This window comes from Diplodia corticola (genome assembly GCF_001883845.1).
Source record: "Diplodia corticola strain CBS 112549 chromosome Unknown scaffold1, whole genome shotgun sequence".
NCBI lineage: Eukaryota > Fungi > Ascomycota > Dothideomycetes > Botryosphaeriales > Botryosphaeriaceae > Diplodia > Diplodia corticola.
The window spans coordinates 922,283-935,327 of NW_017971480.1; the positions used below are offsets into that span (position 1 = coordinate 922,283).

Consider the following 13,045-nt stretch of genomic DNA (forward strand, 5'->3'; position numbering starts at 1 on the left):
AATCGCACAGGAGATGGGGACGCGAAGCTTTTTTGCCATTCGGAACCATGGCCGACGGGGATCGACATATGGGGCAGGGGCCGTGGCAATGGGCTTTGCTCACGGTGCGTTGCACCGTCTCGAGGCACCGGTCCCACGCCCAAGCGGCGTCTCCACTCAAACGGTTCGGGTACCGCCTTTCATGCAGTTGTCGGAATGCATCATTATTCCAGACCCCACTGGCGGATCCAACCGTCTCCACATCGCTCGCTTTGCAAGATGCAGCCGTGCACATATCGAACGCTACGTCCCTCGGGGCCGGAGAGACCCCCAAACGGCGGTCGGCCTCGACTGAAGCACAACAATACTGCGAATATGGAGATTGTGCAAGCCATGCACCCAAGCGTCTCGCCGGAGCCCAGGCCCTCCGTACTGAATATGGCATTGAAGCAGCGATCGCCAATAGAAAGCGTGAGCACCGCACCTTGTCCCACAACCGAGCTCTGTGTAACCAGCAAAAAGTCTCCAACCACGCCATCGTACCGATCAAATTCTATGCAGGCAGCTCAGGCAATCGTTTCTACCTTGAGTAGGTGCGAGCCTTTTGGCCAAACGCACAAAGCTGGGTCTGCTCTGTTCGATGGCCGATTGAAGCGTTATCGCGCTGGCGGTAAAGCGAGTAACCGCCATCACAGGCACTACAGGTTCCTCTCCCTTTTTCCCGTCCTCAGGCCATCTCCTATCTGTTGCTTTCAGCTCGGGAAGGTTCTTTGGGTAGGATATCGGCCACTGAGACGATGGTTCTCAGGACGTCACCGACTTCCCGGGCGGCTTCTACAGTAGCGACGACCATCACCTTCCATTATATCCATGCTGGGCTGCGTCTCACTTACTGTCCATGTTCAATTATACCGAAGCGCCTTCAATACCAACGTTGAATGGCGAGACAGAACGAAAGTTTCGAGTAGCGCGATATCACGAAGAACTCGTAGCTCCGCCAGCGAGTACACCCTTACATGCCATATGAACGGCAGAACACACCATGATACACGGAGGGGGATAGAACCATAAAAGGAAGGATGGCGCGAGCAGGTTCGGCAATTCAGCTCGCTTACGAGTAATGCCGTGGCCCTGCTGAATGGACGGGATGTCGACACACCTATCGGCGATGGGGTTGACGCGGATTCTCGGCGTATGCAAGGCATAATAGGGAGCATGAATCGCTATGTTGCAGGAGCGTCCGCACGAGGACATGGATCAACGGTCCGTACGATGGACGGAATTGGCTGGAGCGAGGGGCAGCAGCAGTACCAGCTCTCTGTTCAACATCGGCATAGTCGGGACAGAGGGTCAAGCAGAAGAACTGCCGTACGGCCCTCGACAAGTTCGGCATCGGCGAACACGCATTGGAAAGCCCTACTGATTGGTTGGAGCGGACAGCAACCCGAACCGTTTGGGGGCTCAGTTGCATTCTCATGGCTAGCCGGGTGGTCATCAGAAGCTTCGCTTTGCTCCTGCCATACAGTATCTGCTTTTACGAGGCTAATGTGTACAGTGTTCAATTTGATGTCGTCGACAAGCTGCCCGCTGTCCGCCGCCCTGCTATCGAGCCAAAGACACGACTACGATGTTGAGGGAAAGCTGGGCGTGGTCAGCTACAGCATCACAACAGAAAACACCCAGCGAGAGCGTTACAGCGCTGACAGCCGTGTGGGGTGGCTTCCTTAGCGCTTATCTGGACTTCAGCGCTAACGATCATGAGGTTGAAACGCTCGTTGCATACGTGGCTGTCGCATTGGCGTGGGAATAGGTAGCTGATGCACCGCGCCTGATATGTAGGAGCATTCCTGCCAGCGGTCAGAGCACCGAGGCGATGGCCGATGCCCCTTGTCTCAGCCTGGAAACAGGCAGGGAGCAGATCTCTACCTACCCTTTAGCTGAGTGTGATGTAGGTTCCTGTGGGGGCTTGTGCACGGAGAGTTCTATCTCAGCAGCTATAATTGCGACGCAGTAAGCGCCATCTGCGAAACAGTCCGGGCCGTGGAATGTGCTGACGGCCGCAAGTAGATTCTGGCGCATAAGCTCCACTGGCGACAGGTCGGCCACGAGCACCTGGCCGCGGTGTGTGCTGAGCTGGCGGATCAACTGCTAGAAGCACAGGGGCTGAGTGATGCCAGATATCTCGCAAGCTATCCGTCGACGATACGCCCGAGATGGTCGGGAAATTAGCAGCGTTACAGTCCGACGGTATGACCTGCAGCGGACCGGCCCAAGAAGGCCGTGGGTCTGATGGTGAAACAGAAGGCCGGAAGCGGACTGCCGGAGAGCGAGCGGGCTGAGGCGTTGGGGGAGCAGCGCCAAGGCCCGATGTTGGTGGTGGTGGAAGCAGAGGCTGGTGGTGACCAGCAGGCCGCGTGTAACAAACAGGCCAGGCTCTCCAATGGATGGGCTATAAGCCCACAGCAGAGCGAACGCCCGCTGACAGCCAGCGCCCAGCCAGCGCCCAGCCAGCGCCCAGCACCGCGGCCCGCGAAGTGAGGGCGTCGCGCCGTCGGCCGATCAGCACTGCTATTTTTGGTATGCCGTGAAAGTCCGTCAGACGGGAAGCATGCGCATGTGTGGCCGTTGAAGGGACGGCGGAGCGCGTCGGCCGAGAGACGCCAGAGGCGAGGTGTGAGTGTGACTGCCGGCAAGCGAGGGAGGCACGGCAGCTGTCGTTGGAGGAGGACAGGCGCCGTTTGTAGCGTTTGTACCACTGGTGGTTGATGGTTGCTGTGCTGTTGGTGTTGCACGTCGGCCTGCTTGACGAGTGCGGAGCCGAGAGAAGCCGATCAGAGCGCAGCCCGCAGCCCGCAGCCCGCAGCCCGCCATCCCTGCGCGCTGCGCCGCCGGCCATCCAGAGCAGCCGTCCTGCGCCGGCTGTCAGCACTCTGCGCACCTCCACCATGGGGAGCCGTGAGTGGCTCAGCACCGCTCGTGCTGACGCTCGTCCTCACTCGCGGACTTCGCAGCAGCTCGCCGGACTCGTCGTCTTGGCCCCGCGACCTCAACCCAGTGCTTCCGTATAAATGACGACGCCAGCGATGGCATTCTGACTGCACCACCCCGCCGACAGACACTGAACAGACACTGAACAGACACTTTGAATCCCTTACTCTCAGTCTCACTCCCGCTCTCGCAGAATCAAAATGGCCACCACCAGCGTTTCCACTCCCCTGCCCGCCGGCCTCAGCGAGGAGCAGGTCGTCACCGCCCTCCACAACCACGACCTCATGATCAAGACGCTGTGTCCTGCCCTCGTCTCCTACGAGCTGGCCTCGGGCGACGCGACCACCCAGGCCACCTACAGCGTCACCGACAAGAAGCCCATTGGCCAGGTAGGCCGGGACAAGGCCATGTGACCGTGGCGGCTGCTGACCGTAGTGCAGACCACCTACAAGCTCACCCTCACCAACGTCGCCGGCGGCGTCGACTCGCTCGTGGACGCGAAGCCGCCCGTCGGCACGCTCAAGATCGCGGGCAAGTGGCGCGCTGTCGACGGCGAGCTGCGCGAGGACGTCGAGATTGACGGCAACATGGTCACCAAGAAGATGGCCAAGGGCAACGTCGAGAAGACGCACCCCGAGCAGCAGAGCAAGCTGCTCGAAGAGGCTTCCAAGGCCTGAGCGGCCGCGGCGGAGCATCGAGACGGGCGCTGGAGTTCTGCTGGGCTGGGAGCCGGGTTGTTTTGTTGATTTGATGGTCCGGTAGAAATGCAAAGACACTTTGGCGATCATGCTGTGCCTGAGACAGCACTGTGGCGGGTGACCTGACGTGGACGACGCCCATGTGCCGAGCGCGTCGCGGACGTGGAGAGGCAGCGCTCACCAGATACGTCATCGGACCCTGATTGGCCGACGCTGCTGACTCGGGCGCAGGGCGCCGTCCCGGCCAGCCTGCCACACCCGCGACCCGTCGCCCATGTCCTGGCACACTGGCACACTGGCGACGCGCCCGCATGAGCTTGTATTTCTCCGCCTTTCCCGCCTCCCCTTTTTGCCCACACCTTCTTCCATGGTTCGCTGCTCTGCTCGCTCGATGCGTTGTTGCTGCCACAGATCCGCCTGCACCTCGGACGCCGATCAGCGAACAGCCCTGCGCCCCCGCCGCCTACTGCAGCCCGTCATCATCTGCACGCCAGCTCGGGCAGCCATGGGTGCCTTCATATCATAGCACCGCCCGCTGATATTTTCGCCGCTCACCCGCTACTCACCCTGCTGTTTTCGCCACAGCCCTCGAAGCATCGCCCGCCTTTCTCAGTCCCCTCCAACGCCATTCTGCAGCCTCTCTGCTGCTCGCCGCCTGTGCCATGGATGCTGCCCTTGTGGTACGACTGGCCCCTTCCTGCCCGTTTACCGACGCCTGCGACTGACTCTCAAAAGGACATCGGCGCCGGCGCCATTGCACAATTTGCAAACAGCAAGTATTACGACAAGGTCTACGACAGGATCCCCAACCCCAAGAAGCGATGGTCCAAGCTCAGGCAGAGGCGCAAATCAGCGGGCCAGGTAGATCACATAAGACCACAAGACGAGCCAACGACGGGCCAGCAGAACTACGGCTATGACGGGCACTACGACGATGGCTACGACTATGACTATGACTACGGCTATGGCGACTCACGCGGGCAGAGGGGGAGGTCCAGGCGAGAACAGAACCGGGTTGATCGCTACGACCGCTACAGCACGGATGGTCGTCCACAGGACTATTATCGAGATGCTCCACGCAGCTACAGAGACAATCGCCAGAGCCAGGAGCTAATTCCTTACCGGCCACTGCCGCCCCGCACTGAGTACAGTCGCCGCGCCCTCTCGGTCAGTGGTCTCCAGGGCGGCCGCGCACCCTTCACGCAGACCGACGACTACTCAGAGGATGAGGACGAGATCAGCCGCTCCCGCAGGGACTTTACGCGTGCCTTTGTCGAAACCGAGGCATTCAACGACCCGGACCCCGATGGCCCCAGCACACCTTCTGAGGCTTATAGTGGGCGACGCAGTAGCAGTATCCACAGCCGTGCAAGCCGTAGGAGCCATGCTCAAGACACATATGAAGTTGTCCGCTTCAGGAACCGGCGAGGTACATATGAGTATCCGCCAGGCCAAGACTTGCCTGCCACCGGTGGCTTGAAATCTACAGACGAATACGTCCCGCCACCGTATCCATATTCGCGAACAGCACGGGCATATCCTAACCAGGAAAGCGCTGCCCCCCTGCCTATTCAGATGGCGCGTGCAGAGGGACATCGCGGTAGCTATTCTGCTCGAGATGCCTACTCAAACGCCCCTTCATACAACCGCGAGCCACGCCGCCACGACAGCGTCCGCAGCTCGACATCAAGACGCCGCCGCCGCAGCAAGTCTCCCCATGGTACCGGTGTCGCCTCCGCTGCCATGGGCGCTTTGGCTGGAGGATTCCTGGGGACCGAGCTGACTAAAGGAGACACTTTGGCAACCGTTGCAGCAGCTGTAGTTGGTGCAGTGGGTGCGCATGAAGCGGAGAGGAAATACGATAGGTTTGAGCAAAAGAGACAAGTGAGAAACGAGCGGTCGAACTATGACGACGATGACTACTACTACGAACGCAGGCGAAGAAGGAGCCGTTGATCGGACTTCGCCCTTGGACACTGATTCATCTCAACGATTTGGATACGATCTATGACCATGTCTTTACTTCCATCGGAGTTCCGTCATTTCACTCAAGATTTTTTTCTTTGTTACTTGGACGAACACTATTCTCAACCTCCCTGGAACATTCAGGTTTCATAGTTTGTCTTTTGGTCGAGCCCTATCATGATCATTTTGGGTGGTACGTTCCGGTATGTAATTCAAAGAAACTTGCATGGTTTGGGTTGTTTGACAAGCGTTCCACCCCATCTCACCCTTCCTCCTCTCCGGGCGAAAGCCCGATGAAAGAAGGCCTTTCCATTTTCTCTCTTACCTGTGCTTTGAACGGCGTTGCGGAAGGTGGGCTGGTACTTTTGGTCATTGGGCAGGAGCATCAATCGCTAGGAACTGCGAGACTGTAAATCACGATGCATATGACGTAAAGATATGAATGCAAATACACCATCGGGCCAAGCAATAGAATGAAGGGGGACAACAGTCCGAGTTAGGAATGTCATGAGCGCTGCAAGGCTGCAAATCTTGGTGGGAAACCTGGTCCTCTCCGGCACTATGGATGGGTACCCTACTAATGCAATGGGTTGCAGATCGTGTATGGGCATCTGCCAGCACATAGCCTCGTTTCCGCAGCCCCGGAATTCTTTCTCGAAAATGCAGATCGACACTTCGTATCTCAGGCTAACCCCACCTAGTAACACGATCCTGGGCGCGTGAGCCGCCTTCTCGACCTTAGCTAACCTCGTGGCCTATCAGACTGCTGACTATGACGTCCGTGCCTGATGGAGCCCTAGCTAGGATCCGTGCGAAGATGGTGAAAGGTGCACCAAGCCGCCATCTTAGAGGTCAGCACACAGCAGTGCCACCCCCGCGTTTTTTCTCTCTCCATTGCTCCACAGCTGCCTCACGTACGTTCTCCGCATATATGCAGCATCGACGGTAGCAGACGGGGCGTCAGACAGGCACGGTGGCGAGCCACTACAGAAGCTTGCTGTGTTGAGAAGACGCCCTTGCTGGGCCTTCACATTCCACATTAGCGTCAGAAACAGCGCCGTTCCCGCTGCCAAAGACGAGGTCCACCCTCCCCTCACGCCACCAGACGAGCACGCCGTCCCGACGGCGCTTGACGTAGCTGACGCGGTGCAACGGGATCCAGTCCTCGGCAGTGCTCTCCGCAACCCAACGGTCCAGCGACAGCTCCAGCACGCCGTCGAAACGGTCGCGGTAGCCGACGGCGTAGGCCGCGGTCCCGCCTAAGCCGTCGTCCCAGCGCAGACGGTCGAGGACGTCCGACACGGGGCGGAGCTTGGCTTTCGATCCCGACGACGAACCGGGGGCGGCGGCGGCGGCGGCAGCGAGAGAGGCAGAATGCTGCGCCGTTGGCTGGAGCGACGAATGCGGGACGATGGTGGGAACAGCGCTCGGCTCGGGTGCAATGCGCAGGGCCGCGCCAATGGCCGACAGTGCGGATTCTGGCAGCGCCGGGGTTTGCTGGTGCTGGTGCTGCTGCCTGACGTTGCCAACACTACCGTCGCTGCTGTTGCCGTGCGCAGATGCAGGCGGCGAGTAGCTGGCAAGACTGTCGACTGCACCTAGGTCGGCTCGCGTGATATAACGGGCATTGAGCCAGAGCCCGGAGGTCCTCGAGAAGACGGGGTGGATGCGCAGTTGCTTAAGAAAAGCCTGGAGCCCACACGTCAGGCGAGTGGGGAGCGTGGCATCGTCACCATGCCGCTGACCGTCCTTCTCGTCGTGCTCACCGGGCGGCTGCTGCTGCGATTGGGGGTCGGGGGCCTGCTGCCGGGCAACGCCGACGAGATAACGCAGAGGTTGAGGGTTCAGCGTCGGTGGATCTGCAGGGGCGAGCACCGAGGGGTGCTGGAGAAGGCGCAGCTGCGGGAGGGCTGCGTGGATTTCTGCACGTGATGGCGATGGTTAGCAATGGCGCAGACGACGACTGGGCCGACGAAGAAGCGGGCAGAGCTTGGCGCAGAGTCAGGCCAGTCTCGTTGCGAAGCACGAGAGATGCAGGCCCGGAGCATCTCCATGGCGGGGGACGTGCTGACGGCGGAGACGGTGGATGGGGCCAGCGCAGCAGAACCACCGCGTCATGCAGGCGGGAAACGCCCAGCACACACGCGCAGCCTTTCTTACACGGACGCCGAGCCTCACCGTAGGTTCGCGTGCTCCATGTCCACGGCGGTGATGCACGTGTGCTTTGCTCACGTGGTTGCGGGCGTTGTAGGCTTGTAGCACCTGCAGCGGCGAACGGTGAGCGTCGGTGCACGCCATATGGCGTTCTGAGCACTGGCTGTGGTGGGGTGCACGAGATCCGTCCTCCGGTATTCCGCGAAGGGCGCTGCTCTCTTCCGAGACGGGGTTGAGAGAAGCACGGCCAGACCGTGGTGTAACCGGATAAACAACACACCTTGGCAGAGTAAAACGCAGCACTGTTCTAGCCAATTCAGGACGCCGGCTGGGACGGATGCGGAAGACGACGAGCTGTGCAGAGTGAGGACAATGAAGTGCTTGTGGCAAAAGATGCGCGCAAGCGAGCCCGCCGCAGGGTGCTCTGGACTGGGAGACGAGTCCATGGTGGAGAGATGCGAAGAACGCGGGACGCGGGACACGCGCAGCAGGCAGAAGGCCACGGGCTGCCGGACACCAGCAGGCAGCAGCAGTCGGCGGCTCTTATGTAGCATACACAGTAGGTACTGTACCTCATCGCGACGAGGCGGGAGCAGCAGCACCCGGGCCGGACGGAAGCGGCCACGCCACAAACAAGGCCAGCCTCTGCGTGAGTCACAGCCCGATGCTGCAGAAAGCGCGGGAGCGATCGGGCACACGGGGGCGTGAAACAAACGGCATGGAGAGGGCGGCGAATTTTGGCTCTGTGTGGGTGGGGAGTGGCGAGTCAGAAGGCGGATGCAGCGGGCTCTCTGCCAGGCACTCTGGCACTCTGGCAGCCGTTGCTGGCCGGCTGCAGGGCCAGTAGTTTCCCCTGCTGATCCCCGGCGGATCGTGAGCCAGCCAACCCGCCAAGCGCTGAGGAAGATCTGGAAACAACGCTTGTCGGGCTGCCTGGTCGCCTGCGCGGGCGCGCAACGCGCTGCTAGAGCCTCTGGACCCTGCAGGCTCGCGCGATCCGCTGGGAGCAGCTTCAGGCACTGCGGATGACGTCCAGGCCTGCGTGCGGGCGGCGGCTTGGGCCCGTCACCCGCGGCCGCGCACCGACGCCGGGAGGGAGCATGGAGGGAGCCCCTTTCAACGGGCCAGCTCGTCGCGGCGGCCGGGCAGCCGGGCAGCGCTCGAGCGTGCTGGCGGCGACTGGCCAGGGCAGGCGCAGGGCAGGCGCAGGGCAGGCGCAGGGCAGGCTCCTGGACGCGCTGCGACGCTGCGACGCTCGTGGTGGCTGCGTCGCCGCGGCTTAGCGATATTCTCGAAGCCGCCGCGAAGTGCGATCGAAGGGCAGGCGTGCGGCACGAGCCAGCGTGCACGGTGGGCCGCAAAGTGGGCTCCCAGAGTCTCACAACTCATCAAAGAAAGCCACGCCGCCGCGGCGCGCGCATCCAGCAGCCGCTCGCTCGCGCGGACGCTGCGTCTCTGCCGTGCTGCTGCGTGCCGCTGCCCGCCTGCGCTAGCATCGCCGCGTCGTGGTGAGCGATTGGCAATTTGCCTCTCGCCGAAGCTCTCCCCACCTGTAGGGCCTGTCCCCGCGCTCCACCCTCGACACGCTCAGACAGTTGACCGCTTCTTGTCAACAAACCCTCACCCACACCAGTATATAGCGCCCCCCGGAGCCGCACCGCCCAATTCCCTCGCGCTCCGCGAACCATGCGACTCCTCTAGCCTTCCGCCTGCCTTACGTAATTCCCAGCTCCTCCCACCGACTCGACAAAAGGGTGGAAGGTCGCCGACGCGTTTGACTACTCTTCCCCGTGCACCCGTCGCCCACCACCACCATCATTCGACACGCGCGCCGGCGCCGCTCCTCCACCATGCGGCGCCATCACAGGTCCGGAGGCCCGACTGTCCACGCCGGCAAGGTCAACGGCGGCCTGGTTCCCGACCCCTTCGCCTTGATACGCGCCTTCGACTCCGAGACGAATCCCACCAAGCCGGTGCGGCCCTCACCGCTCACGGCCTCCACCATCCAGGGCCTGCCCCTCGACCTCATCGACCGCCTCCGCTCCTTTCCGCTGTTCCTGTCCGCGCCCGACTCGTTTCTCGCCGCCATTGGAACCCACCTGCGGCCCCAGCTGTACTCGCCACACGACACCATCATAGCCGAGGGCGATGAGGCCAAGGCCATGTACTGGCTGGTCCGCGGTGGCGTCCGCGTCACCTCGCGCGACGGCGAGAGCACCTTCGCCGAGCTGCGTCCCGGCGCCTTCTTCGGCGAGATCGGTATCCTGATGGACATCCCGCGCACGGCCACCATTGTCGCCAAGATGCGCTCCATGGTGGTCCGCCTGAACAAGGAGGACCTCAAGAAGGAGTTGCCCGGCTTCCCCGAGGTCGAGCAGTCCATCCTGGACGAGGCCAAGGAGCGTCTGGCCATCTTGGAGCGCAAGAAGAAGGAGCTCAGAGACTCCAAGCAGCACGCCCGAGGGCCGTCTCGCAGCGGCAAGCGGACGCGAGACACAACCGATGGCGATGTGGAGATGGGCGACGCCGGCGAGATCAGGGATGGTGAGGTCTTGGTTAGTAACAAGAAAAGGAAGTCACCCAGCCCAGGCCTCGCCGAGGCGGCTGCGTCGAGCGCCATCGGCAGCGGGACTGTCAACGTGCGCCAGCTGTTGAAGGAGCTACCCTTGTTCTCCAGCTTGCCTTCGGACATTCTGCATTTCCTGGGTCTGAACGCCCAACCCCGCACCTACCCCCCGTTCACCGACATCATCCAACAGGGTTCGCACGGGCGCGACGTGTTTTTCATTGTGCGAGGTGAAGTCGAAGTCGTGTCCGAGACGCCCCCGGACGAGGAAACCAGGAAAAAGCAATCCAGCCCCAAAAACATCCAGCACGTGATCGCCCGCCTCAAGGCTGGCCAATACTTTGGAGAGGTCGTCAGTCTGGACTTGGCTCCGCGGCGCACCGCAACAGTACGCTCGATCGCCTCGGTCGAATGCCTGGCAATTGGCGGCGATGTCCTGAACGAGCTGTGGCAACGGTGCTCTCCAGAGCTGCGACAGCAGATAGAAAACACCGCGAGAGCTCGGCTGGATGCCGCTGCCCAAAGGGACACGGAAATGCCCGATATTTGTGACGGTACGCCCGCAATCAACGAGCTTGTCATCAATGATCGTACCCCCGAGTCGCGCAGAAAAAGCCTTCCCGCCGTTACTTTCACAGACAGTTTTCCCGAAAAGGAAACAAATGGCTTTCCTCCCAAGCCCAAAGATGAGGGCTTGACCGTTGAGCCCTTTGATCCTGACCCGTTCCTGAACGTTGATCTCGACAACGCTCGCTCTCGATCGAGGAGGGCTTCACTTGCTCCGCCCCCACCTGGTGCTCCGCCGGTGCAAGAACCAGCCCAGGAGACCCCCAAGTCGCAGGACGCGCCAAAGCTTCACCACGAGTCTCCCAAGCCAAACGGCCTCCTTCCCTCTCCCGTATTCATGCAAGAAGAACGCCTTACGCCAGAGCGATCGAGTTCCTTCAAACGCCAGAAGATCGTTCGGCGACCCAGCCGTAAAGGAAAGGGCGTTCTTCCAGACATTATCCTGGTGAACATCTTCCAGCATCTCGACATTGCAGAACTGATGCGTCTTCGAACCGTTTCAATGCACTGGCTCAAGATCTTGACCTCTTCGCCCAGTATTCTTTACGACTTGGACCTGGCCCCCTACAACCGCCGCATCACAGATCGAGTTCTCACTGATATTATCTGTCCCTTCGTCGGCCAGAGACCTCGCTATGTCGATATCAGCAACTGCTTCCATCTCACAGACGAAGGCTTTACGGCATTGGCAACGACGTGTGGTGCTAACGTGAAGAGATGGAAGATGAAGAGTGTGTGGGACATCACTGGCCAAGCCGTGCTTGAAATGGTCAACAAGGCCAAAGCACTGCAAGAGGTTGACCTGAGCAACTGCCGCAAAGTGGGTGATAACCTCCTGGCACGCGTAGTCGGCTGGGTGGTGCCCGACCTGCCTCCTGGTTACATGCAGGCACAACAAGCCCAGATGAATGGCCGGTATGGTCGCAAGGGACAGCAGCAGCAACAAGTGCAACAACTTCCTCCTGGAACCATTGTCGGCTGCCCGAAGCTCAAGCGCTTGACGCTGAGCTACTGCAAACACATCACGGACCGGTCGATGGCACACATTGCCGTCCATGCCTCCACACGATTGGAGTCGATCGACCTCACGAGATGCACCACAATCACTGATCAGGGCTTTCAGCACTGGAGCGTCTACCCGTTTCCGAACCTGACGAGAATCTGCCTTGCAGACTGCACGTACCTCACGGACAACGCGATTGTGTTCTTGACGAATGCAGCCAAGGCGCTTAGAGAACTTGATCTGGTAAGTTTTCCGCAGCCCTCGTGGAATTTCAGCATTGCTAACGCAACTTTCAGTCGTTCTGTTGTGCCCTTTCCGACACGGCCACGGAAGTTCTCGCTCTGGGCTGCCCAATGCTCACGCACCTCAACCTCGCATTTTGCGGTTCAGCAGTATCCGACAGCTCTCTCCGCAGCATCAGCCTGCATCTCCTTGAACTGAAATATCTTTCTGTTCGAGGCTGCGTTCGTGTCACGGGAACTGGCGTTGAAGCGGTTCTTGAAGGCTGCAGCGATCTCGAAGAACTCGACGTCAGCCAGTGCAAGAACCTGAGCCGATGGATCAACAACGGTGGGATTCAAAGGAAGGGCCGCGGAGTCAAGTTTGCCACGGTTGCGGACGGCACGTGGAGAACGCCAAGAACATGAGGAGCAACTCCGATCAAAAGAAAATGGATTGTCGACAGGCGGGGATGCGAAAAGCCTTACCTCGCGCTACGAGGCTGTTGCAACTTAGCAGCAGCCGAGAAGGCGGTCGGGAAGAACTGGTAGAGTCGTTCTTAGCGGCAGCGCATACGTTATTTCGATCATCACACGGCCATGTATACACAGGGGACCGGCGTCTGGCAAGAAAGAGTGGGGTTTGCGTTTGTGGTTTCTGTGTGGTTTCTCTTCCACGCGGTCATTGTCCCAGATCATTTGTCCGCATCGGGATTGGCGTTCTTGCTTCACCTCATTTCCCGAATTATTTTTTTTTTTGGCTTTCTCTTTGCTGTCGTTGTCTTCTGCCTCTCTCTCCCCCATCTACGTTGATGATACCATGAAAGTTTCTGACGCGACAAAGATTTTATATCTGAGCATCTAGCGGGCGCCTTAGTACCTCACACTGTTGTTCATGCCTCTCTTT

The 13,045-nt window shown here is 60.1% G+C and overlaps 4 protein-coding genes across 4 annotated transcripts; 3 read left to right on the forward strand and 1 right to left on the reverse strand.

Annotated features, from left to right (window-relative positions):
* Positions 1-3,167: 3,167 nt before the first annotated feature.
* On the forward strand, positions 3,168-3,644 carry BKCO1_1000290 (polyketide synthase protein; the record flags this gene model as incomplete). Its single annotated transcript, XM_020269671.1, has 2 exons — positions 3,168-3,356; positions 3,408-3,644. 2 exons carry the CDS (start codon positions 3,168-3,170, stop codon positions 3,642-3,644), a joined length of 426 nt encoding a protein of 141 aa, XP_020135288.1.
* A 683-nt stretch (positions 3,645-4,327) lies between these two features.
* BKCO1_1000291 (tata-binding protein-associated factor 2n) lies at positions 4,328-5,621 on the forward strand (the record flags this gene model as incomplete). Its single annotated transcript, XM_020269672.1, has 2 exons — positions 4,328-4,345; positions 4,401-5,621. 2 exons carry the CDS (start codon positions 4,328-4,330, stop codon positions 5,619-5,621), a joined length of 1,239 nt encoding a protein of 412 aa, XP_020135287.1.
* Positions 5,622-6,614: 993 nt separating this feature from the next.
* On the reverse strand, positions 6,615-7,684 carry BKCO1_1000292 (uncharacterized protein; the record flags this gene model as incomplete). The annotated part of the gene is made up of 2 exons (XM_020269673.1): positions 6,615-7,552; positions 7,657-7,684. 2 exons carry the CDS (start codon positions 7,682-7,684, stop codon positions 6,615-6,617), a joined length of 966 nt encoding a protein of 321 aa, XP_020135286.1.
* Positions 7,685-9,634: 1,950 nt separating this feature from the next.
* Positions 9,635-12,567, forward strand: BKCO1_1000293 (cyclic nucleotide-binding domain-containing protein; the record flags this gene model as incomplete). The annotated part of the gene is made up of 2 exons (XM_020269674.1): positions 9,635-12,163; positions 12,217-12,567. 2 exons carry the CDS (start codon positions 9,635-9,637, stop codon positions 12,565-12,567), a joined length of 2,880 nt encoding a protein of 959 aa, XP_020135285.1.
* Positions 12,568-13,045: the final 478 nt, after the last annotated feature.